The following is a 24,701-nucleotide window of genomic DNA, read 5'->3' as shown; positions in this document are numbered from 1 at the left end:
GGAGGCAGCTGCTCTTAATATGGAGAGGACTGAAAGAGAAACGGTCAAGCTGGTGCAGCTTGTAACAATCAGTATTTAGCAGTTCATTTGGGATGCATCATCTCCGCGTGGCCGCCAACCTGCCCGGGCCATGCTGCTGGAAAGACCACCTCGAACCTTCACACACCACACTAAAAAAGTCAGAGAACCGCTCCCTTTTCCCCAATATGGCGGGGCCCGTCACGTGGGTCAGCGGGCCGGGCCGGAGCGCTCCTGGAAACCTGCCGTAGGTCACGTGATGGGGGGGGCGGTGGAGAGCACGGGGGCGTGGCCGTAACTCCGCCGGAACCGCAGGGGCCTAGGCTCCCCGCGGGCCACGCCCCCCAGCCCCTCCGGGGGCTCACGCGCAACGGAGGGGTGGAGTCAACCTCGTGACCTTTCACCCCAGCATGGCTGCGCCCGTGGGACCGGTGAAGTTCTGGCGACCGGGTAAGGCCCTTGGAGAAACGCTGGGCAGATGCGGCGGCCTGACTTTGATCTTGGCCCCGCAGCCGGCGTCCTGGAGCCTACGGACCTGCTCGCAGGCCTGACCTCGGCGGGCTGGCCACCGCCGCCTCAGAGCTGGTAGGCTCTGCGGCTCGGGCGCCCACCGTGGTCCCGACAGATTCGGGCGTCCGCCCCCAGCCTGGGCAGAAACTCTCTGTGTGACCTTGTTAGAGTCTCAGCTTCCCCGGGCCTCGTTTTCCCCACGCGTGATGCCCGTCTTGCCCAACGCTGGGGAAGCGCTGGAACGCCCGCCCACGCGTGTCCTGTTACCGCCCGGGGCTGCGCTGTGGCCGGGCGAGCCGTGCTGCTGAGGGCTTAGGAGCTCAAGTGTGGAGTTGGGTTACCTGGGTTCGACTTCTCGGCTGTGCCCTGTAGTAGCAGAGTTCTTTGGGCAAGTCACTTAATTTTTCTGAGTCCTAGCCTCCTCCTGTGAAATGGGTGGAGTAATAACTATCCTGTGGGCTTGACTGACGAGCACGGTGCCTTGTCTGACCCAGAGTAAGTGTTCATAGAAAAGGGAAAGTGCCTTATTTTGTTTTAGGATAATTCTTGCCCATCTTGAGTGCCTACCAGAAAGTGACCGCCCTCCTTTGTATTGGTTGTCACCCACTTTCTCTCTCTCAGGCAAACAGGAACGTGAGTTACAAAATGCTTTGCCTGCTGCGTTTTCGTTTCCTTATTCATCAGGATTTTATTGACTGTGTACTTGCCAGATCCTGCTAGATGCCTTCCTCCTTCCATCAGTTTCTTGTGAAAAACAGAAGTTTTTTTATCAGTTAACCAGCTTGCCTTTTTCCACCACTTGCCCCTCTGCAGGTGTGGGTGTGCAAAGTATATTGCAGCAAAAATGAAATGAGATGGAGAAGGTAATACAGGGAAAGCTTTTAAAGGGTATTTTAGAGTGGTGCCCTGAGATGCTAACCATGCATATATGTGATGTGGGAGATAAGACCAAGCAAGGGATGTTAATTCTTTTTAAAAATCTGTAGTTTGGGGGCACCTGGGTGGCTCAGTGGTTTAAGCCTCTGCCTTCGGCTCAGGTCACGGATCTCAGGGTCCTGGGATCGAGCCCCGCGTCGGGCTCTCTGCTCAGTAGGGAGCCTGCTTCCTCCTCTCTCTCTGCCTACTTGTGATATCTGTCTGTCAAATAAATAAACAAAATCTTAAAAAAAAAAATCTGCAGTTTGTCCCTTAGTGACAGTTGTATTCAGCATTTCAAATCATTAGCCAGTTATCTGTCCTGAATTTTATTTTCAGCCAGAACTAAGATTGCATTAGGTAATGAGATACCTTCTATTTTACTTACTCAAGCCTTTAATAACGGGCCAAAACATTAAGTATAATAAAGGCGTGAATGAATTGTCGCAAATCAGAACAGAATACTGTTTTGGCTAAAGAACGTGGGATTGCTGGAAGAGTTCTGTTCCGTTTTTTAGTTTCTTTGTTGAGGGTATACGTACTGAACGCCTAACTGAGTGATCAGGAGGCAAATACAGATGACCAGACCGCTGCTCTGCTCTCAAGATTTATTCTCTCTCTCAAGTTATGATGTGAAGTTAGATATCCTTTAGAAGAGGTATTAAAGTGAGGCAGAAAGAAGTGGTTCTATGAGTTCTATGAGTCAGACTGTAAAGCTATCCTTGACTGCCACTTGCTAACCTGCTGACTTGGCAAACTCACTTAAGTGCGCAGTCTCAGTGACCTTATCTGTAAATTGGGCATAACAGCACCTACCCAAAGGATTGTTTTGAGGATTAAATGAGAATGCATGTAAAGCTCTTAGTACTAGGTACATGGTAACTATTTTAATTACACAGAGGCATAGAAGAGAGGGAAAGATTCAATGTGTGGATAAGAAATACTTCATAAAGATAGTGATATTTTTGAGGTGAACAGTGAAACACAAATAAGGTTTGTTCCTTGGAAAGGTAGGAGTATGGAGCTCTGGGCAAAGGGTGCAGCATGACCAAGGCAAAGTGGGATGTGTGCATGCCTTAGGAATGTCCAGAAAACCAAAGTAATTGAGTAGCGAGATGGTGTTGAGTGATAGGATATATTTTGGGGTAAAGCAAGAGATAACGCTGTTGTGTTTCTAGTTCATTATTTTTAAAAAAATGCTATTTGTGACCCCTCTACATTCATTCCATAACCCACTAATGGGGCATCACTCAAATTGAAAAACTGAATTGAAAAAATTGAAAGGTGAGGGAATGCTCTGTGGGGGTGGTTGGGGGCTGCTGTTTCCAGCCTTGTTTTGTAGATGGAGAAATGAAGGCATTTGTGCTTTGCAGGATTACGAACTTGTTACTCCCTTAAGTATAGAGAATGCTCCTGAGGGAAAGGCAGCCATAGGTCATCAGAATGGACTGTGGGATGTACATAGAGGGGAGGCAGTCCTCACTTGGCTGAATGAAGTCTTTTGTGAGGAGGAGACACACTCCTTATTGATTGACAGTAGCTCTTGTAAAACATCTCATGACAGAATATACTGAGGAGGGGGCGCCTGGGTGGCTCAGTGGGTTAAAGCCCCTGCCTTCAGCTCAGGTCATGATCCCAGGGTTCTGGGATTGAGCCCCGCATCAGGCTCTCTGCTCAGGAGCCTGCTTCCCCCTCTCTCTGTCTCTGCCTGCCTCTTGGCCCACTTGTGATCTGTCTGTCAAATAAATAAATAAATAAATAAATAAAAAGAAAAAAGAATGTACTGAGGAGGACTTAGCTGTAGGGGAGAGCCAGGGAGGGGTAGTGAAGAAGACCCTTGGGTCATTTAAACCCTAGTGTGGGAGCAAGGAAGAGTCCTTGCAGGAGTGATGCTAACATGGCTTTAAGACAGCCTGGAAAGATTTAAAACGTGTTTTAAAAAGGAGGGAATTTGCAACAAAAGCAGTGGATGAGGATGAGGTATTCTTTGCAGTAGTTTTCTTGGGGAAGGGTTATAAGAAGTTATTTAGATGTGGCGATAATAAGGGAAGAAGGGAAACCTGCCTCTTTGAACACAGGCTTTGTTCCAGGTCCTGTTCTATCTTTTATCTTGTTGAAAGGAAGGTCAGCGTTTTGGCAAAAACAATACGGCCGTGCCCCACTTACACGATTTTTGGCAATCTTGGACCTCTGGAACACAACTGTGTTCCTAGAAATAAATGAAGAAGGGATTAGAGATCTGTGACAGTGACTCTAAACTTAGCTCTAGGGGGTTTATGGACCATGAGCATTTTCTATCCCGATACGTTACATTCAGGTGTATTTTTCAGGAGAGGGAGTCCATAGCCTTTATTAGATTGTTGAGGGGATTTGGGACCTGCAAAAAAATGTCAAAATAAGTTACTGGGACAAAGGTGCTTTCACATGGCATCAGACTCTGAGTTCAGAAGTCCTGGGAGATGATGGTTTTGGATAATCACCCCTGTAGTGCCCCCATGTTTGATCTTCCAGGCAGGGTTTTTATGATTCACAGAGGCATTCCACCCCAGTGCTCAAAACTCTAGCCTTTGAAAATAGCGTCCTGTGTCGCGTTGAATTCCAAACCCTGTGTCACTTACTACTCTGAGTTCTGTCCAAGGGGTACACACACAAATCGGCATGAAAAGTTCTGGAAACTAACCATAAAAATTGAACCCATGTTCCTCTTAAGGCATTTTCCTTCAAAGGCTAAAATCCATGGTACCTATAAGAGTTTTACATGATGGGATATGGCCATTTTTCACCATCCTGAGCACCAATTTGTCATTGTTCTTACCAAGCAGCCATCGTGGAAAGCTGTCATTTAATCTGCTCAGCATTGGTTTCTTGGAATGGTACTTCACATCCAACCACTCCATGTCTGTGGTTCAAAATGGGGGCTGCTTCTTTGGAGAACAGTGTGGAAATTCCTCAAGAAATTAAAAATAGAACTTCCCTATGACCCTGCCATTGCACTCCTGGGTATTTACCCCAAAGATACAGATGTAGTGAAAAGAAGGGCCATCTGTACCCCAATGTTTATAGCAGCAATGGCCACGGTCACCAAACTGTGAAAAGAACCAAGATACCCTTCAATGGACGAATGGATAAGGAAGATGTGGTCCATAGACACTATGGAGTATTTTATGCCTCCATCAGAAAGGATAAATACCCAACTTTTGTAGCAACATGGATGGGACTGGAAGAGATTATGCTGAGTGAAATAAGTCAAGCAGAGAGAGTCAATTATCATATGGTTTCACTTATTTGTGGAGCATAACAAAAAGCATGGAGGACATGGGGAGTTAGAGAGAAGGGGTTTGGGGTAAATTGGAAGGGGAGGTGAATCATGAGAGACTATGGATTCTGAAAAACCATCTGAGGGGTTTGAAGTGGCGGGGGGGGGAGGTCAGGGTACCAGGTGGTGGGTATTATAGAGGGCATGGATTGCATGGTGCACTGGGTGTGGTGCAAAAATAATACTGTTACGCTGAAAATAAATAAATGAAAAAAAAGGGGGGGGCGGCTGTCTCCTGCATCCCACACCACTGGCCATGGTTGGTTGGATCAGGCTGGGTATTGGACCTGCGCTGGGGGAAGAGGACCCTCCCCCGGCTTCCAGACCCCACACACCAGGGACTCCCAGCCCTACCTCGCTGAGTCTTTTACTTTCTCTTTAGCATGTGTTACCACCTCCTGACGAAGCTGTGTTCTGGGAGGAGGAGTAAAAGAAGCAAGTAAGCTGCTCAAGGGTAGGGCCTAGCATCGGGAGTGTTCCCTGTGGTATCTCCTGCACTTCAGTCCTTGTGGAGTGAGTGAGTGGATGGCCCGGAGTTGTGAGCCTGAGCGGCCTTGATTCCAGCTCTGACCCAAGAAGCCAAGTTGAGGGATCGAAAGGAGCTGGTGGAGAGGCGCTAAGATGAGAGAAGGAGCAAGCCCCGGCAGCATTTGCGTGCCTGGTTCCTGTTGTCCCTCGTCCTTGCCACCCGCCCCTGCAGCAGCAGCCCTCTCCCTGCGCCTCAGCCGGTTCCCACTGGGTTTCTGTCGCTTGTATGAGTAGTAATTGGTAGTGACCGGAAAACATTGTCTTCTGGAATACAGTTATGTGTGGCCAAGTTGGAGCCCAGTGGGACTCTCCTCTCGGTTCTTGATGCTTCGGTGAAGCTTTTTAGGGAAGATTTTTGTATTCTCTCAGTCTTTCCTAGATGCTCTCCTGAAGTTAAAGTTGAGTATCTTCTAGTAGTTTGAGGTCATATGCATTGCTTGTGTTGTATCTTTGCCTTTGAATTTGTAACGTCTGCACATTTTTCTGTCCATTGGTTGCATCAGAGAATCTGAAAAAAGCATTTCTCTTACAGGTACCGAGGGACCAGGTGTCAGCATCTCTGAGGAGAGACAGAGTCTAGCTGAAAACTCTGCAACAACCGTCGTCTACAATCCCTACGCTGCCCTTTCTATCGAGCAGCAGAGGCAGAAGCTGCCCGTGTTCAAGGTACACTGAATAAGCATGCGCAGTCAGTTGGCCCGAAGCAGTGTGCGGTGACCGCAGACTTGGTACCGCAGTGAATCATGTCCTCTCCGTCTTAGCGATTCTGTAGGACACAGTGAGCTCGGAGCTGCCCTTATCTGAGAGGATGAAGCTCAGAATACGTGTGTGTTACTTAACCATATAAACCTTGAAAGTCCTTAAATTTTTTGTTTGTTTGTTAGATATTGTTACAAAATGAAAAACTTGAAGAGATGGAACACCATTCTTTTCCCCCTTCTTTGATTTCAGTATGGACAAATTCAGCCATATAGAAGAGTAGAGAAAACAGAATGATGAACTGCTGTGCCTCCAGCTTCAACAGATTACTAGCCTGTGGCCAATGTTAGCTTTCTTTTTTTTTTTTTTTTTAAAGATTTTATTTATTTATTTGACAGACAGAGATCACAAGTAGGCAGAGAGGCAGGCAGAGAGAGGAGGAAGCAGGCTCCCCGCCGAGCAGAGAGCCCGATGTGGGACTCGATCCCAGGACCCTGAGATCATGACCTGAGCCGAAGGCAGCGGCTTAACCCACTGAGCCACCCAGGCGCCCTGTTAGCTTTCTTTTTAAAGGCGAATTTCTTTAAAAAGGACTCACTGGATATATGAGGAGGTTTCTGTGGAAGAAGTTACCTCCCACTGACACAGTGACGGGATTTGGGTGGTATTATATACTCTGTGCACATCCGGCCCTTGATTTTATTGGTCTCACAAAATGGACGTATGTTCATTTTGTAAGAGACCAAAGCATAAGCTAGAATTCAGAATACGTTTGTTTATAGCCATAGTTCTCCAGTGCAGACACACGTGGTCCATGGGCTCGCTTTCTTCCTGTTGCCAAGACCACATGGGAAGCCAGACTGTAATCAGCAAGGGAGCCGTAGAACAAGGGCCATTTAGATAGAGCTGAAGAATGTTTTCTTCGTAATAGCCCCCGAGGAAGGGTGATGCGCTCTTGAAGCCTCACGTGATGCCCCTGGAATGACACCAGTAGGTGTGGCCACCAGCACCCGTGGCTCGCTGTCTTCTTCTGTACAGTGCTGGGGGAAAGCTCCTAAGTTCTCACACTAAGGGTGTCCCTTTGTCTAGACGGTGTTAATCATTCCTCTTCTCTTAATATGGGCTTTCTCCAAATTGATTTGAAACAGAATCCTTCTTAACTTAGCCAAGTCACCTAGATAAGAGTTTTATGTGGTCCCGAACATTTTAGTCACTCACTGACCTTTCTGGGTTTCTCTCTCAGTTGATTAACTGTATTCAATATATGTGAAGGTAAACCAGCTTGCCCCTCAGGAGATAAGATTATAGGTTCACTGTTGCTGCCTCACTGTTGAGGGATGCAGTTTGATCTGTGGTGGTATCAGGATTCTGGAGCTAGACTTTAGAGCTCAAACCCAAGCTTCCTTGTTTTTGTGCTGTTCTCACAGCACAAAACACCATCTGAGCTTCTGTGTTGGTATCTGTAATATGGGACTAATAACCCCTCCCCCACAGGATCATTATGAGGCCCAGATGAGATAATCCACACAGAGCATTTAGCAAGGTCGCTGACATATTGTGAGTGTTCAAGTACACAGATAATTATTGTTTACCAAGAATTTAATTTGGGCCTTTTCTTGAGTGTTCTTCATCCTCCAACTGAACTTACAAGAAACTATAAATAAAACAAATGAAAAAGTAATCAAGGTTTAACATATTAATGGAAATTAAAATTTTACGGGTTATTGGTAAAAAGCAAAACAGAAGTTAAGCATAGTTAGGTTCTCATGAGATGTTAAAGATAAATCTAGAAGATGAAAAGGGTAAAAGGGACCCATTCACCAACCCCTCCCCCATTAAAACGAAAAGTAGCTTTAAAAACAGAAATTGAAACTATAAGGGGCAATAAATTTAAAGTTACTCCCTTTTCCCTGCTGCCATTATAAGGCAGCCTTCTCAACCGCCTTCTATAGGGTGGTGGTCTTGCTGGGGCCCGATCACTGCTATGCGAGGTGGTCCTCTCACTCCCTTACATGCCCCCTCCCTGAAGCTCTGTCCCCTCCTCCGCACCAGCCCTTGTGCATTTCTCTCCTTTCGCCCGTGGGTGCTGCTGTCATTTTTGCAGTCTCCAGACTGGAAATCTGGTCATGTCTCTCTCGAATGTCACACCAACTTGGACCTTCTCCATGTGCAGCCCATCTTATCTAGTATGTGAAGTGTGAGTTACGGCCTTCAGTTTTCTCCAGCTCGGTCTCCTCCAGTAAGGCACTGACAGCCCAGGGAAGGTCCAGACTCTAGCTCTGCTAGGGGAGCCGGGACTACCTGTCTTGTAACTCATTTCCCAACCACACCTCGAGCCTTTTGTGGGCTCTTGATAATGCCCCTGGAATAGAGTTTGTATAGTTTGCTTATTTCCATCTTTTTCCTTTTTCTTATGTTATTTCCCTTTCCTGGAATGCCTTGTCTGTTTCTTTTTGTATTCAGATTGTCTTCCAAGTTTTCCTTGACCGTCCACCATCCATTTATCTATCCATCCGCCCACCCACTGGTTGGATCTACCATTCACAGAGTACCTGCAAAGATCCCACCCCTTCGCCTTCCCCTACCCAAAATGAAAGCAATCCCCAAGTCCAGGCAACTGACAAAAAAACGTTTAGACTAATCAAGAGAAACCACCTGTAACAGGATCTGCTGTGTATGCTTGAGAAATGCAGATTCCTGGGCTCCACCCTACTCCTGCTGAGTCAGAAACCCTCGGAGTAGGGCTAGGAATCTTCATTTTTAACAAATATCGTAAGACGATTTCACACTAAAATGTGAGAGCTAGATATTTGGACCTCAAATAATGCCAAATTAAAAAACCCCAAGCAGCCAGTACTTTCGTGAGGCAGTTAGGCAGCGTGTTCACTCTCCCGGTGCAACTGCGTCGTCGGGGCCCAGTCAGATGGGCCGAGCAGTAAGGGTGGGGGTCTCGGCAGGGTTCTCGGCATTCCAGACCAGGTATTTACGGAATACCTTCATGAATTTCCAGGCTGTCAGGTGTGTCTCTCAGCACATGTGGGTACAAAAACACACTCAGAGGCTAAGTAGATAGGATGTTGGAATCATCTCTTCTGTTTTCTGCTCACAGTGAATGGGTAAAGAAAGGCTCAGTTGAAATACAGGTGTAGCTTTATTACGAGCTTGGATTTAGAGGTAGAAGTGAAAGCATATTCTTTTTGTCTTTTTTTCCCCCTCAGTTAATAAGTGGAAGAATTTGTAACTAGGTAATGTATAACTTGTAGGAAATGTAAAGCTCTCCGTCACACCCTTGCTCCCTGGCCACCCTCTTCTGCTGCTGGAGGTGACACAATGACCAGTTTTTTGTTTGGTATTATTTCCTGCCAGGATAGCTTGTACATAGCATGTATGTATCCTTTCTTTAAAAACAAAAATAGTAGAGTATTATTTATACTGTTTTGCACCTTGAGTTGCTCCCTTAACATATCTTGTTGGCTATTCCTTATCAGTGCAAATAAACATTTGTTCTTTTTAAAAATTTATTTATTTTTATTTATTTTTAAAGATTTTTATTTATTTATTTAACAGACAGAAATCACAAGTAGGCAGAGAGGCGGGGGGTGGGGGGACGCAGGCTCCCTGCTGAGTGGAGAGCCCAATGTAGGGCTTGATCCTAGGACCCTGAGATTATGACCTGAGCTGAAGGCAGAGGCTTAATCCACTAAGCCACCCAGGCACCCCCCCCTTTTTTTTTAATTCAGTTAATTAACATATGGTGTATTACTAGTTTCAGAGGTAGAGTTCAGTGATTCATCAGTCTTATATAACACCCAGTGCTCCTTACATCACATGCCCTCCTTAATGTCCATCACCCAGTTACCCCATCCACCTACACCCCTCCCCTCCAGCAAACCTCATTTTGTTTCCAGTAGACATTTGTTCTTTTTAGCACCCAAGGATATTCCATTGTTGGAGTGTTTCATAACTAATTTAACCCTGTTGATGAACATTTAGACTGAATTTTTGGCTATTACAAAAAACACTTCAGTGAGTGTGCTTGTATATATACCTCTTCGTTCATATGTAGTGTTAGTATGTGTAGTATAACTTCTTGTAAGTGAAAAATCTTGAGTCAAAGGGTATCTGCATTGCATACTTTGTTAAGTTACTGCTCTCAGTTGCACTTGTTTCAGCTTATATGGTCACCAGCACTGCAAACTGGGAATCTATTTTGATAGTTCTTTTTAAGATTTACTTTCCTTTGGCAAACAGCTCAAACAACTCATTTGAAATTTATAATGTTTAAATATCTTTGTTTAGGTCTTTTAAGAAAATGTATGGCTCTTTACAATGTATGTTTCTATTTTTCAGCTTAGGAATCATATATTATACTTGGTAGAAAACTATCAGACAGTGGTGATTGTTGGAGAGACGGGATGTGGGAAAAGCACACAGATCCCACAAGTGAGTATATGCTCATATGTGTCTTTGCACTTAAATTTGGATGGAAGGGTTTTTTTTCTTTTCTTTTTCTTTTTTTTTTTTTTGACAGAGATCACAACTAGGTGGAGAGGGAGGCAGAGAGAGAGAGGGGGGAAAGCAGGCTCCTCACTGAGCAGGGAGCCCAACGTGGGGCTCGATCCCAGGTCGCTGGGATCATGACCCGAGCCGAAGGCAGAGGCTTTAACCCACTGAGCCACCCAGGCGCCCTGGATGGAAGGGGTTTATAATTTGAGAACTCTCTTTACTATAATTTGCTTTTTAAAGATCTTCTGTCAGAATATATTCAACCCAACTAGATACTTTTTATTCAGCTTTTGGCTCTTGTGATCGATGACCATAGAAGTAACAGTTGTCTTTGATTTATTGTAATTCCAAAATAATGATTGAATAGCCATACTCTGAAAGAACAGTGGGGACTCAAAGAGGTATAATGCCTGGTTTTTGTCCTCAACCAGTTACAGTTGAAGAGGAGGGTGAAATGAGTCAATACTGCTCTAGTTGTAAATAAAAATAGACTACCAAAGAATTTCATGGTGCTCTGGAAGGAGCCCTTGTTACGAGGCAAGCCACTGTCTAGTGTGGACAGAAGTGGACAGAAGGATCAGGAAAGGCTTTGTAAAAGAAATGGCATTTGAAGTAGACTTTGAATGACCATCGGGAGCTGGCCAAGAAGACGTTCTTATCCAGGAAATATTGTGGCAGAGACACTGGGGTGTGAGAAGTGTTTGGGACTCAGCAAGAGTGGAGAGACAAGGTGAGGTCAAAGTGTGTTTTACAGCCGTGGCTTGGAGGGTGAAGAATGATACGTCAGTGGTCAAGGATGAGAGTCACTGCAGGCTGTCCTTCCCTTTTTAATGTAGATTTTTATAGAACTATGAACCTTATATCACAAAGTACTTAGATCATAATTGTACAGCTTGATACACTTTCACAAGTGAATACACACGTGTAACCAGCACCCAGATCAAGAAGCAGAAGAGAACATTACCAGAGTCTCAGAAGTCCTCTGTGTCCCCTTCTGGTCTCCTGCCCTCTCTTCCTGCTTCCTGGGGAACACACAAGGATATCTCTCATTCTGGCTTCTAACCCCACAGATTAGTTCTGTTTTTCATCTTACAGAAGAGATAATACAGCTTCTTTTGCCCAAATCAATAATGGATTTAGGCTGTGGCCCAGACATAGGTATTTTTTTTTTTTTTTAAAGTTGTCATTACATTATTCTTAGGATTTTTTATTTTTTTAAGATTTTTATTTATTTATTTGACAGAGAGAGAGATCACAAGTAGGCAGAGAGGCAGGCAGAGAGAGAGGAAGGGAAGCAGGCTCTCTGCTGAGCAGAGAGCCCAATGCGGGGCTTGATCCCAGGACCCTGGGATCATGACCTGAGCCGAAGGCAGAGGCTTAACCCACTGAACCACCCGGGCGCCCCAGGTATTTCTTAAAAGGTCCCTGGGTGATCTCCATGGGGAGCTAGGGCCAGGTAAGTGAAAGGGAACAGACAGCAGTAGAGAAAGGACAACAGCACATGGTGGCCTCTAGGCAAAAGAAGCTGTATTATCTCATAAAGGTTTATTTCTTCGTCCTACTCTGTGGTCTTCTTGGGTTGATGATCCAGGATGGGAGATGACCCAAGATGGGGCCTGGGAGTCTTGGGGTACATGGCAGGATCAAGAGATGGCTTAGGTTTTAGAACTTGTGACTGGAAATGGCACTTCTGCTCAAGTTTCATTGGACAAGGCAGGTTTCATGGCCAGGTAGTGGTCAGGTGGCGGTACGTGTAATCTTGCCTCGGGTGTGGGGGTGGGAGGTATTTGGATCCGCCATACAGTACAGCACAAGGATCTGGTCATTTCCCCCAGCAAGGCTTAGCTGCCGGGCAACAGAGAGGCCCTGCTGAGGGGTGAGTCCAGAGAAAGAGTGGCCTGGAGGCGGAAGAGCAGGATCTGAGGATCTGGCCTGGGCATTGTGGAGAACAAAGGAAACTTTTTTTTTTTTTTTTTAATTCTGGAGAATTATTTAATAGGTTCACATGGTTTGCAATTTAAGAGATGTGAAAGGACATAAGAAGATCTCTCCTCTGCCCTGCCCTCTGATGCTCATTTCCTGTATTTAGATAGAACTGATGTCATTAGTTTCTCAGAGATTTTCTTACTGCATTTACAGAGAACTGTGTGTGTGTGTGTATCCACTCTTTTAAAACACAAATAGGTAACATCTGTGCGTGTTTTAAGGTACCTTGTTTTTTTTTCCCCCCTTAATGTATCATTTTTCATTTGTGTAGATCGCACATAATTTATTTTACCAATTCCTAGCTGAGGCATTTAGGTTGTTTCCAGCTTTGTGTTACCAGAGTGATACAGTGAGTCAGTTTGCATGTAATTTAGCACATGTGTGGGTATACTTACAGAATAAATATAGTAATTAGGGAGTTGCTGGATCAGAGGGCAATTAATTAATTAATTGCTTTTAAGGAACTGTGTTTTCTTGCAAGCACTGTGTTTCTTGAATACATTCCCATGGTTGCAGAATTCAAAAAGCACAAAGAATAAACGATGAGGAGTGACTCTCCGAAACTTTGCTGGTGAAATTGATGAATGGGTCCTTGTGTGATAGTTGATTATATTATTGGTCTGGATACCTGCCACCCCTCGTTGTGGAAGGACCATCCCTCTTCCCCGCACCACGCAGTTCTTCTTCCCTGAGACCACCGCAACTCCTGGGGACGCTAATTTGAGTTACGGCCTAGGAAAATTTGGACAGGCTGAGGAGCTGAAGGTCACAGCGAGAATGTGGAGCAGGTTTTTCTCAACACACCGTCTTGCTGGATTTATATAATGTCTTTCCTTGGAAAAGTACCACATGCTAAAGCACCAAGCACCCGTTTGAAATTTCACAAACTATTTGTGGAACCTAGATGATTTTTTTTTCCCCCAGAGCTCTGTCAAAACAATGGACGATGAAAACAAGTTCTTTGCTACACTTTTTGTTAGCGCTGTTTTTGATGGAGTGCTTCCTTATCCCGCTCCTTAATGAGAACACCAGATTTGGTGACCCTTAAAAAGAGCGAAGATGGAATTCAGCGTGACATCCACTTCCTTTTGATAGCAACACTTTTCCTGCTTTTGCAGCATCTTTAAATTTTCATCTGTCAGCAGTCATAAGCATGCAGGGGTCTGAATCACAGGTGTATGGAGGAGAATGGCTTCATGGGCAGGTTGTTTATTATTATGGAAATTACTTTTCTCTTGCTTACCACTGTTACTAAGAGATTGACTACAAGTATGTGTGTTTTATTTCGGATGGTAGAATCGTGTCCTGGTTATGTGGCATGGCCGTGATTTGCTGAGCTTAAATCCCAGCTCTTAGATTTTTACCCAGGTCCTTGGACAAGTTATAGGATCTCTTTGTTTGCTTCTCTCTAAATTGTTGATGATGCCATTACCTTCCTCATAGGTGTGTTGTGAGGTTGAAACGGGCTTATGCAGGCAAGGTGCTCTGCACAGTGTCTGACACCTAATAACATAGTCCGTGAATCTTAGTTGTTATTTCTCGTAGTTTTGTTTTTGTCTTTGTGTTGATTGGTGTGGTTGGTAGTGTTTTGCTTATGCATTTAATACAAGAGAGGGAAACTTTACAGTTTTTATAGCAAAAACCTACATTATCTAAAACATGTTGTTCCTTACAGTCATTTTAAAAAAACTATTATTTCTAGCTAATTTTGGACTGACAAAACAGTTACAAAAATAGCACAGAATTCCCTTAAACCTCTCCTACCACTTCCCCTGGTGCGGTAACCAAAAGCAGGCATCGCCATGGGTACAGCGCAGCCACTGGGCTACAGATCTTAGGCATCTCTTTAGTGTTCTCACTGGTGTCCTTTTCTAGCTCCAAGGTCCAGGACCTCACTTTGCAGTGAGTTGCTGTGTCTCCCCATCTTCTCTAGGTTGGGACAGTTTCTACAGTCTGTCCTCCTCATCCTTTAGGACCTTGGCAGTTCTGAAGCGTGCTGGGCATTTATGTGATAGAACACCTTTCAGTTTGGATTTGTATGATGTTTTCTCATGGTTAGAATGAGGTAGTGCATTTGGGGAAAGAATACCATAGAAACGGTGTGTCCTCACTGCATTGTATTATGGGGTTTGAGATACTGATGACTGATCACTGGCCAAGGTTAACCTTGGTTCAGGTGCCAGGTTTTGCGTCTTAAGTTACTGTCTTGCCTTTTGGTAGTTGATAAATATCTTGGGGGGAGATATTTCAGACTCCCCTTTCCTTCAAGCTTTTGCCTCCTAATTTTAGCATCCCTCAATGGATCTTGTCTGAGCACTTAGGCATTTGCTTGATGCTTTTCTCTTTCCCCTTTTCCTTCATTAAATGGAATCTTCTCTAAGGAAGAACTGTCCTTTCTCCTTCATTTATCTGTTCAGTTGTTTCTGTATATCAGTGTGGATTCATAGAGATATATTTGGTTCTGTGGCCTAAAATCCAATACTGTCTTTTTTAGTTTGTTACTGTGATCATTAGGAGCTCCTTTAGTTAGACCCTACGTTCTTTCCTAAAGCCTCTGTCCTTTTTTTTTGAACCTTTCCTTAGTTTCTAGTACTACAGGGCATTTTAGGCTTGTCTTCTATTTTCCCTGCACTAGCCCTGGGATCGAACACTTCTCCAGGGAGCCCTGGCTCCTTTATTGGAGAATGGTGTTTAGAAATCAAGAATTGGGAGGTAGGGTGCTCATTGCTCTGAGGTGTCATTGCTGTAAGTCTCAGTGGGCTGATTTAGGAAATATAGATGGGACTGCTAATCCCCTTACATGAAAACATCTGTATATCTGTATCAATCTGTATATGTATTAAAAACCATGAATTTATGCTAATACTTCTGATGGTAATCCAATGCCATGGGGCTCATTTTAGCCTTTCCTTGTTTGTAAATTTCACCTACAGTGAGAAACTCATGCCTCATTATTTTCAATATGTTAATTATTTGTTGAATTCTAATGTAAACATAAAGTAGTTCTAGAATTACTAACCCATACCCCCATTTGGTTGTTTACCTTCATTTACTAACTAGATCACGGTTCTCTGTCTTTGGCTTTACACCATGCAGGCCAGACGGTGTTCTCCAGTTACTTAGGTTGTGTCTTCTCCACCCGCTTTGGGGTGATCCTGTAATTCATTTGTACTACAGGAAGGGCCATTTGTTAGTGGATTTCCTCCTGGTTTCCCTTCATGTACATCTTGATTGGTTTTGTTTACGTCTTGGACACTTGAAGAGCACGTGGAACATGCCTGGGTCGGAGTCAGAGCTCCCCAGAAACCGCGACTCAGAGCATCGTCGTTCCTTCTTCCTTCCCTGCGGCCCTGTTTCCAGTCCTCCTCCTTCCTTCCCAATCCTCCGTCGACAACCATTCTCTTTCGTTTCCTCCCTTCTTTTGAACAAGTGAGCAGAGACATGTAATAGGATTTTAAATTTTTGTCCTACTGTAAAATAAATATTCATTTTGAAACAATTTAGACATTATAAAAATGTGTAACTGATAACAGCTGTTACCCACTTTGGAGTTTAAAAATGTATACAATCAAATGAGTATATAACAAATGAATATATATAGTAAATAAATACATATATAAATACATACATACATACATACATAAATACATAAATCAGATAAATACATACCATTGAATTTTATGTGTATGGATATAATGGCGTATATACACATGTACAAAATCTAGTTATTTTATATAATTAATTTATTTTTTAAAGATTTTATTTATTTATTTGACAGAGAAAACACAGCTAGAGAGGGAACACAAACAGGAGGAGTAGGTGAGGGAGAAGCAGGCTTCCTGCCGAGCAAGGATCCCAATGTGGGGCTTGATCCCAGGACCCTGGGATCATGACCTGAGCCAAAGCCAGATGCTTAATGACTGTGCTACCCAGGCACCCCCAGTTATTTTTATTTAATCTGACTAAAATGTTTTGTATGGTTGATATTTACATTGAGGTGTCTCTGTGCATACTTTAAAATTCTTTGTTCTATAGAGTTAGCACTGTTCTGTGTGGCCCATGGATAGAAGTTTATTCCTTCAGGCAGCTCTGGTACTTGGAAATTTGAAGGACTGGGGAGGCAGAATGTTGAACTTGGGCCTAGGTTCTTCTGATTATCACCTCTGGTGTGAGTGTAAGCAAGTTACTTAAGATTGCCAAGCCTCTGATCCCTCATTTGCAAAATAATTTCCAAAATGTCTACCAGGATAAGAACCATCTGTTACTAACTTTCTCTGTGATTTTAATACAATAGGGTTATTTTGGGAGAAATTGTTTCTGGAGAAGTGGTGTCGGATGCGTACTTACATGTGGTTTTATTTGCAGTACCTTGCAGAAGCGGGCTGGACCGCCGAAGGACGAGTGGTGGGAGTGACCCAGCCTCGAAGAGTGGCTGCCGTTACAGTGAGTTTCTTTCCATGTTGCAAAAACTCCATTTGCGTCTTCTGTTTCAGTAACTTCTTTTTTTCTTGTTTCCTCAAAGCCTCAAAATGAATATGGGGTGGCTCTTGAGTGTTTAATTCTTCGGTTGAAAAAGAACTACAAGCTGCTTATTTTTGTAAATTGATACCTGTACATTACAAATTTTTAAGTAGTAATAAAGTACAGGGGAAGTCAAAACAAAAAATAATTAAAATAAATAAAAATGTCACCACCCAGTGAAAACCTTGGGAACATCTGTGAACGTCATTCTGAGCTTTGCGCTTCCATTCACACGAAGGTGACTGGTAGCGTTGGATGGATAGAAGTATTCTAAAAAGTGGATGGCAGCTCCACGTTTGCTTTTGTTGAATTTCACAAAAGGGGAAACCAAAGTGAAATAGGTGTAGTTACTGAACTTTGGAGAAATATTTGTTCACCACACGAGAACCTGTGGAAGTTTGAAAACTAAGAAACGAGATTATAGAAAGCTTTACTGTTACTTCGTTTTGAAACTGTTATGGGTAGTTTCCTTACCAAAGAGCAGAAGCCCACTTATTCTTTCTGTATTTTCTCCCCTGTTTGTTATAGATGCTGCGCTGTGACTTTGATTTCAAGGGTATAAATACATGTTCTTTTCTGTAATCATAACTCCCACAGCTGATTAGCTTTATTTCTAGTTTAAAGAGAGCCAGTGTTCATCACTAATTCTTTGCCATGGTTTTGCTGACCTTGAATGGCTCATTTTGATTTATTTCTTGATTGGCTGAGTTGTACATGCCTGAGAATGTTTGGTTGTGGTCTTTGTTATGAAACTCTTGCTTCGCCCTCTCTTTCCCTGGGAACTGTGCAGATGTTACTCACTGCCTTTTGACAAGAGGATCGCTGTGCAGAAGTTTGAGTTTCAGCGGGCTTTTCCCCTCCTTCCTTCCTGGCTCACTTTTTCCTGCCTGGATGCTTGTAAGCTTGTTTTTGTGCCAGGACATATCTCGATGTTGATTGTTTGGTTTCATTTTTTCTTAATACTGAAGAACTTTGAGTCTTCAGGTTCAAATCTCAGGTTTTCTTCTATTCTGTCTTGGCATATATATTCTTTTTTCTAAGGGCATCAATTGAGTGTGTATTAGATCTCCTTTGTCTGTTTTGAGTGTTTATCACCATCTCTGGAATCATCTGTTCTTTTCCAGTTTCTTTTGTAAGATGTCTCTAAACCTGTCCACAATATCCATGATTGTTTTTAGTCAAATGTATTCTGTTTTGGTTCCTTTATCTCTCTTCTTGGGTCTCATAATCACCTCTTCAAATTTTTTTTTTTTTTTTTAATTTATTTGTCAGAGAGAGAGAGAGAGCGTGAACACAGGCAGACAGAATGGCAGGCAGAGGCAGAGGGAGAAGCAGACTCCCTGTCGAGCAAGGAGCCCGATGTGGGACTCGATCCCAGGACGCTGGGATCATGACCTGAGCCGAAGGCAGCTGCTTAACCAACTGAGCCACCCAGGCGTCCCTTTTTTTTTTTCTTTAAAAGGGAAGTGAATATCTAGAATGGAAGGAGATAATTGTGATACGTTACAGATTTTAAAAGCTGATAATATTACAAACATTAAAAAAAAATCCAGAAAAATAATGGAACATTTTTATTAACTGCCTGATACATTGTCTTTTTTTTTTTTTAAAGAGAGAATGTGTGCGCAGGGGTACACACAGAGAATCTTAAACAGGCTTAATGCTCAGTGCACAGCCCAGTGCGGGGCTTGATCTCACGACCCCAAAATGACCTGAGCCTAAACCAAGAGTCAGCTGTTAAACCTACCGAGTCTCCCAGGCACCCCCTCCCTGGCACATTTCTGTAAATCTTTTTTTTCCTGCAGTTGTTGGCCGCATTCCCCTGGGTCATGTCTTCACATGAGAATGATTTTCTGTTGTTCTCTTATGGAGGGAGTAGAGCAGTATTTTAGTGTTTCCCTAGCATAGTCGATTCAGATTTGCTTTTTATTATTGCCGCTGTGGGAAAGTTTCTTCATCTTTCTAACAGTTTTTTGTAGCATTGTATAAATTTGGGGATTATTCTCAAATTTGAGAAAAGTCTCTCAGGTGTCCGTAATGCCTGAGCTGGCAGGTTTGGGGGACCTCTGCAGACTGGCTTCTGACCTGTGCATTTCAGACCTTGTTTCTCCTTGACCCTCCTTTGACTTTGTCTTTCTGCCTTACACTGTTTTTAGCTCAAGCTTATGATTTCTTCGAAACAGGATTCCTTTAGCTGATTTCTACTTCTTTCTTTGGAAAATACTTTTAAAGTTTATGTTTAAACTGCAGTTTTGCTTCTGTTCCTGTCTCTTTCCTTCTTGGTCGGCTTTACTGCAGTGGACCGGCATTAGGACTCTGATGATGATAACTCATCTTTGAGTTGGACCACAGATGGCTGCAGAGTCGTGAGGTTGTGCTGGTCTGGTTAGTGCATGGCCTCCCACCGAATCCCTTCGCCTCTTTTGCCAGGGCAGGATGAGGATCTGGAGGTGCTCTCCTTAGTGCCTGCAGAGGTCTGTAATGGCTAACGAGAAAATTCTGTGGGCTTTCTGATTTAGGATGTGATTACTTGCTGCCTGACTGCCTGCCTCTCTGTTAAATCTCACTCCCTGGTGATTGTTTGCTATCAGAATGGTTCTCTGCGGAAACATTTCCTGTGTCTTCTGGGCCTGAACACGCTGCTGCTTCTTGTCTTCCTAAAGTGAGTGTTGTCCGCCCTGCCTCTTGGGGTGGTGACACCTATGTTAAGAGCGAGCCAGTAGTATGCTGGGCTTGGGCGCAGGCCAGAGCCTCGCTTCTAGAGTCAGACCTCACAGTATTTGGCAGCCGTGCTGCCTAGTTTGTGTGGGCTTGTGTCTGGCTGTTTCCTCCTTTCATCGAAGATGTAGGGTTTGGTTGCTGATATTTTTTATTTCTTGTTTTAAATGAGCTCTCAGAGGAGATGGGGGATGCCTTTATTTTGTCATCCTTACCCGGACACGAAGTTAATTCTTTGCCTTGAGTTACTTTTGCTCAGTACTGAGTTTTCATTATTATGTAACCCTTTCCCCCAGAGTTCACTTTCTCATTGTCTTCAAGGTAGAAATCACTGATAGGCATTTTCTGAGTCTTGTGTGTGTAAGTAAATACAGAGAGAACAGTTGGGAAACTATACTATAGTGCTTAGACTTAACCTTTTATATCACAGAAAGATGACTCAGTTGCTTAGGAATTAGAGCAGTTTTTTCTCTTTGTAGTTGGGAATCTTAGCTCTTAATCACTTTGCATTTAGCTCCAAATGTTACTGTGGATAATTTCCATGAAACGCCGTGCCTTCTCTGTAAAGAGCAAAGAGTGTATACATTAACAGTGGAGTATTAATAGAGCTCTCAAGTTTGAAATGCTATATCTCAGAGAGTACTTTGTGTGCAGCCTAAACTCTGAAAACAGTCTCAGAGCCCAAGAACAGATGGCATGAGCCACTGCGTGATCTCCATGAGAGACACCTACTAGCGAGCAAGTTCGCTGGGCTCAGAGAGTTGGGGTTTGTCTTCCAGACCAGGCCCTGCCTTGACCTGTGACTCAGGACAAGCTCTCAACCTTCCTTATTTCAGTTTCTTTCTTTGTACCAACGAGGGTCTCTTGCCGCCTCATGAGTTGCGTGCATATTTAGTGAGATACAGTTTGTGAAAACTTAGAACCTGCAGGCAGAAGTGCTCAGTGAGTGGCTTCTCTTTTTCTCTTCACCTTCCTTTCTCTGTATTTATTTGTCTCTTTCAAATAGATACTATTTATCCAGTCCAACTGAGGAAGTTGGTCCAGTTCAATTGAAGAAGTTATGGGAGTAAAACTTAAATAGTAGAGGTAAAAATCTGTTAGAAAGCCAATAGAATATGACCTTTCAAATGTCCTGTGGTGCAATAATACATGAAAGAATAAAAGAGTTTTAAAATAAAATATATTTTATAGCAAATGTATACAAACAGTGAATTGTAATTGTAAGAAAAAATATGTTTGGCTTTTACCTTCTAGACTCATAAAATGATCATATTTTTATGGAGAGGGTTGGTCCATTTATACTCATTGTTACAAGCCTGTTTTCCCATGAGCTCCTCATAGCTCTGCGTACGCATTTTCTATCTGTACCATTTTCTGAGATTTATAGTATAATCTGTGGAGTTGGAATTGAAACAATAACAAAATTTTTGCAGTGAAATCCTGGTTGGCAGGAAGTAGAACCGTCAGAGATAGAGCAATAATTTAGGATGGATTTCTGATTTCATAAGGTGGTTTCAAAGACTGTGTGGTGTGGACCAGCTGCGGAATGATTGATTCTCTTTTGGCCTACTAGATCTGTAATTCCAAGTCATTAGGCAGAGCCCCTTCTAATCTTCATCTGTTCTTCAGTTTCTTAAACACCAATGGCCAGATAATGCCTAGAAAGCTGAGTGCAGGAAAGTCTTGGGCTCCTGACCCTGGGGCTGTCACACCAGGGCAGTAGTGGAAAGTGCCTCAAGACACCTCCTGTGCCAGGCCCCGTTTCAGACTCAGGACTCAGAGTCCATGGAGAGGTGACCTCACCTGTGGAAGGGGGGGGGGATTAAGTTTATATCATGAATGTTCAACTCTTTAGTTTCTTTTTATTGCTCTTCCACTTTGATTTATTCATCGTTCAAATATTTTGTGTTAATAAGTTGATGACCTTTGAATAGCCTTCTAGGGTTGTAGTAGACCATGCTTTTGGGTTTTGTTTTCTCTTTCCTCTGTTCACCTTTTATTTGTCATGTATATATCTGTAGTTTGTGGTCTTTGTAATATATTATTATGTATTTTGGTTTCTGCTTTTACTTCATTATGTTAACTTGGACCCTTCATTTACCTTCTCATCCTCTTTTCTGCCCCTTTTCATTGCTTTCATTTTATTTCCCCTTTCAGTGCTTTGTGTAGCTGGGGCACTGTTGCAATTGTTTTAGGTTATCTGGCTCAGGTGAAACGTTATTTTGCCTCCAAATAGAAGATGACCTTGTGCCAGTGTTGAATTTGATCATTCCTGTTCTCCACCTTCATGGTCCAGTGGAAGGTGCTTTATTTTTTTATTTTTTAAAGATTTTATTTATTTGACTGACAGAGATCACAAGTAGGCAGAGAGGCAGGCAGAGAGAGAGAGAGGGGAGGAAGCAGGCTCCCTGCTGAACAGAGAACCCAATGCGGGGCTGGATCCCAGGACCCTGGGATCATGACCTGAGCCATAGGCAGAGGCTTTAACCCACTGAGCCACCCAGGCGCCCCTGGAAGGTGCTTTATTTCGACGCACAAAGATGTGGGAATTTTTCCCCAGCTGGTATGCTAAAAAAGCTTTACTGTGGTGAGTCTTGTCCTTTCTTCCACTTTTTGCTTCGGCTGCCAGGAAATGTTGTGCTGAATTTGTGGCTCACCTGAAATAATTTTAGCATATCTGTGTTTTAAAATTTTCTCCTTGGCTTTTATCTGCCTTTTTGGGGTCCTGATCTGTACCATCTTTGTGTGATTTCCATTCATGTTGCTTATTGTTATATGACACTTAATTATAAACTACCCCAGGTTGGTTGTAGAAGGAGGAGTGAGACACAGAGTAAATAAATTATGCTTGTTCTCTAATGACCTGCCCCTTTTCTTCTCATTCTCCGCTGTGTTCACATACTTATTTAAAAAAAAATACTAGATTGGGGTGCCTGGGTGGCTCAGTGGGTTGGGCCGCTGCCTTCGGCTCAGGTCATGGTCTCGGGGTCCTGGGATCGAGTCCCGCGTCGGGCTCTCTGCTCGGCGGGGAGCCTGCTTCCTCCTCTCTCTCTCTGCCTACTTGTGATCTCTCTCTCTGTTGAATAAATAAGTAAAATCTTTAAAAAAAAAAAAAAAAAAAAAAATACTAGATTTTCCATAGTATGCGCTCTGTGCAGTAATTTCTGTGTCTCTATTTTTAGCATGATCTTTCTTCTCAAAGGTTGCCGGGAGAGTAGCTGAGGAAAGGGGTGCGGTGCTGGGCCACGAGGTGGGCTACTGCATCCGCTTTGACGACTGCACCGACCCGCTGGCCACGAGAATCAAGGTGAAGTGCTCACACTGCTTTTTCTACTTCGAACCGGGAAGGAGATTCTCTGGGGGCGGAATTAAAAACATGCAGCATCACCGCTGACAGGGGCCCTGTGATAACAGGGCAGAAAGTGTATGAAATCACCTTGGCTTGTGGGAGTTTGGTCTGGGGGGAGGTGTGGAGCTCTCTCAGAGAGTCCCTGAACCATGGCCCAGATGGGACCTCAGAAAGAAGGTTGAGCCCTTGGTTCTACAGATGAAGAGCTTGAGGGCCCAGGAGGTTGAATGACTTGCCTGATGTATGTGTCTGTTGGTGATAGAACCAGGACTCGAGGCTGTCCTTTCTTGTATGTCAATCCGCATAGCTGTCAAAATATAGAAACCTGCCTCTAAAAGAATGAAAAACAGGGACAGGGTGGTATAAATTGATAAAGTATAGAATTGACAAATACTATTTTCACAGGTTAGAACTTTTTCATGTTCATGTGTTGGTGGATTTAACTTGCACATTCTTTGACCTAGTTGCTACTGTTGAACTAATTAGTGTCCGTAGTTATCAGTGTTCGTCGCTGAGCATCTGCCCTGTGGCGTGGGGCTGGAGTCCTGCTCATCAGATGGCTCTGCAGAGCAGTGCAATGGAAATTGCTTGATGAGAATCTCAGTTTCCTCTCAATTTCCACAGAGGAAATTTGAAAGTAATCAGATGAACCAGACAAGTGATTTGTAAAAATAGAGATCGTATTTTCTAAATTTTTGTACTTTGTAATTTTTGTACTTTGTTACTGTTGTGCCCCTATAATGGGTCCGTGATTAAAGGAGCGAGACTGATATAAAGCGAAGGTCAAGCAAAGCTTTATTTCACGCTAAGCATCAAGAATCTAACCGAATGTTTGGGGCTGTACCTCTTACAAGAGAGGGCGACCCTTCTCTGTTTCACAGACTAGCTTTTAAGGGCAAAGGCCATGCGGTTGGGCCTGGCCATGCACAGGTGGCCAATGAGATTGTAACACACACAGGAAAGTCCACAGTGATGCTAGGTGACCAATTGAGTTACAATTTATCCTAGTAGACATTTGAACCAGCCTATTACACCTTGATTGGGATTGGTGCCCAAAAGACTCCCAAAGGGTGTGGTCCATACTCCTTAGTAACCAGGGAGACAGTATGCATCCCCCCCCCCCCCCCCCCCCCCACTGATTGGATGTCTCTACCTGGCCTGACCCACCTTTGTATCTGGGCTTTGTTACCTGAAGCTGGTTTCTGGGACTTGTCTCCAAGTAAATCCCCTGGGGGAAAGGGAGCAGGGACAGTTTCTAAATAGGTCCTTACAGTTACCTTTGAGGTTCATTTTGCTGGGTAAAGAGAATATTCTTCTGTACCATCAAATATATTTGAAGTAGGTAATTTTCAGTGAGCCACAGAACCAAATGGTCATTTTTGTCTCTTTTACAAGACGTGTTTATATTCCATTTGATCATCATTTTAGGTGCTCTGCTTGTAACTGGTGCCTGTCATCAGTGGCATGTCCTTCCCACTGCTGTATGTGTGGCAACTGGTCCTGGGCCCAAGAAAAATGTGAAGGAAACGTATCCTGTAAAAACACTTAAGCTACAGTGGATGGGGCAGATGGTTACCCTTGTTCAAGTCCTGAGTTATTTTGGATGGCAGTAATAACTACTGCATATTTCTGAAG

General features: G+C 43.6%; 1 protein-coding gene across 2 annotated transcripts in view; it reads left to right on the top strand.

Moving 5' to 3' along the window:
- The first annotated feature begins 316 nt into the window (after nt 1–316).
- Nucleotides 317–24,701, top strand: part of DHX35 (DEAH-box helicase 35) — a 66,239-nt gene continuing 41,854 nt past the window's right edge. For both annotated transcript variants that reach the window (XM_059133203.1, XM_059133204.1), the window contains exons 1-5: nt 317–468; nt 5,820–5,953; nt 10,337–10,429; nt 16,844–16,921; nt 22,920–23,024. In XM_059133203.1, the coding sequence (XP_058989186.1) occupies nt 429–468; nt 5,820–5,953; nt 10,337–10,429; nt 16,844–16,921; nt 22,920–23,024 (450 nt within the window). In that variant the 5' untranslated portion in view covers nt 317–428. The remainder of the gene's footprint in view (nt 469–5,819; nt 5,954–10,336; nt 10,430–16,843; nt 16,922–22,919; nt 23,025–24,701) is intronic.

This window comes from Mustela lutreola, chromosome 9 (assembly GCF_030435805.1).
Source record: "Mustela lutreola isolate mMusLut2 chromosome 9, mMusLut2.pri, whole genome shotgun sequence".
NCBI classification, from domain to species: domain Eukaryota; kingdom Metazoa; phylum Chordata; class Mammalia; order Carnivora; family Mustelidae; genus Mustela; species Mustela lutreola.
This window is presented reverse-complemented; position numbering and strand designations above follow the sequence as displayed.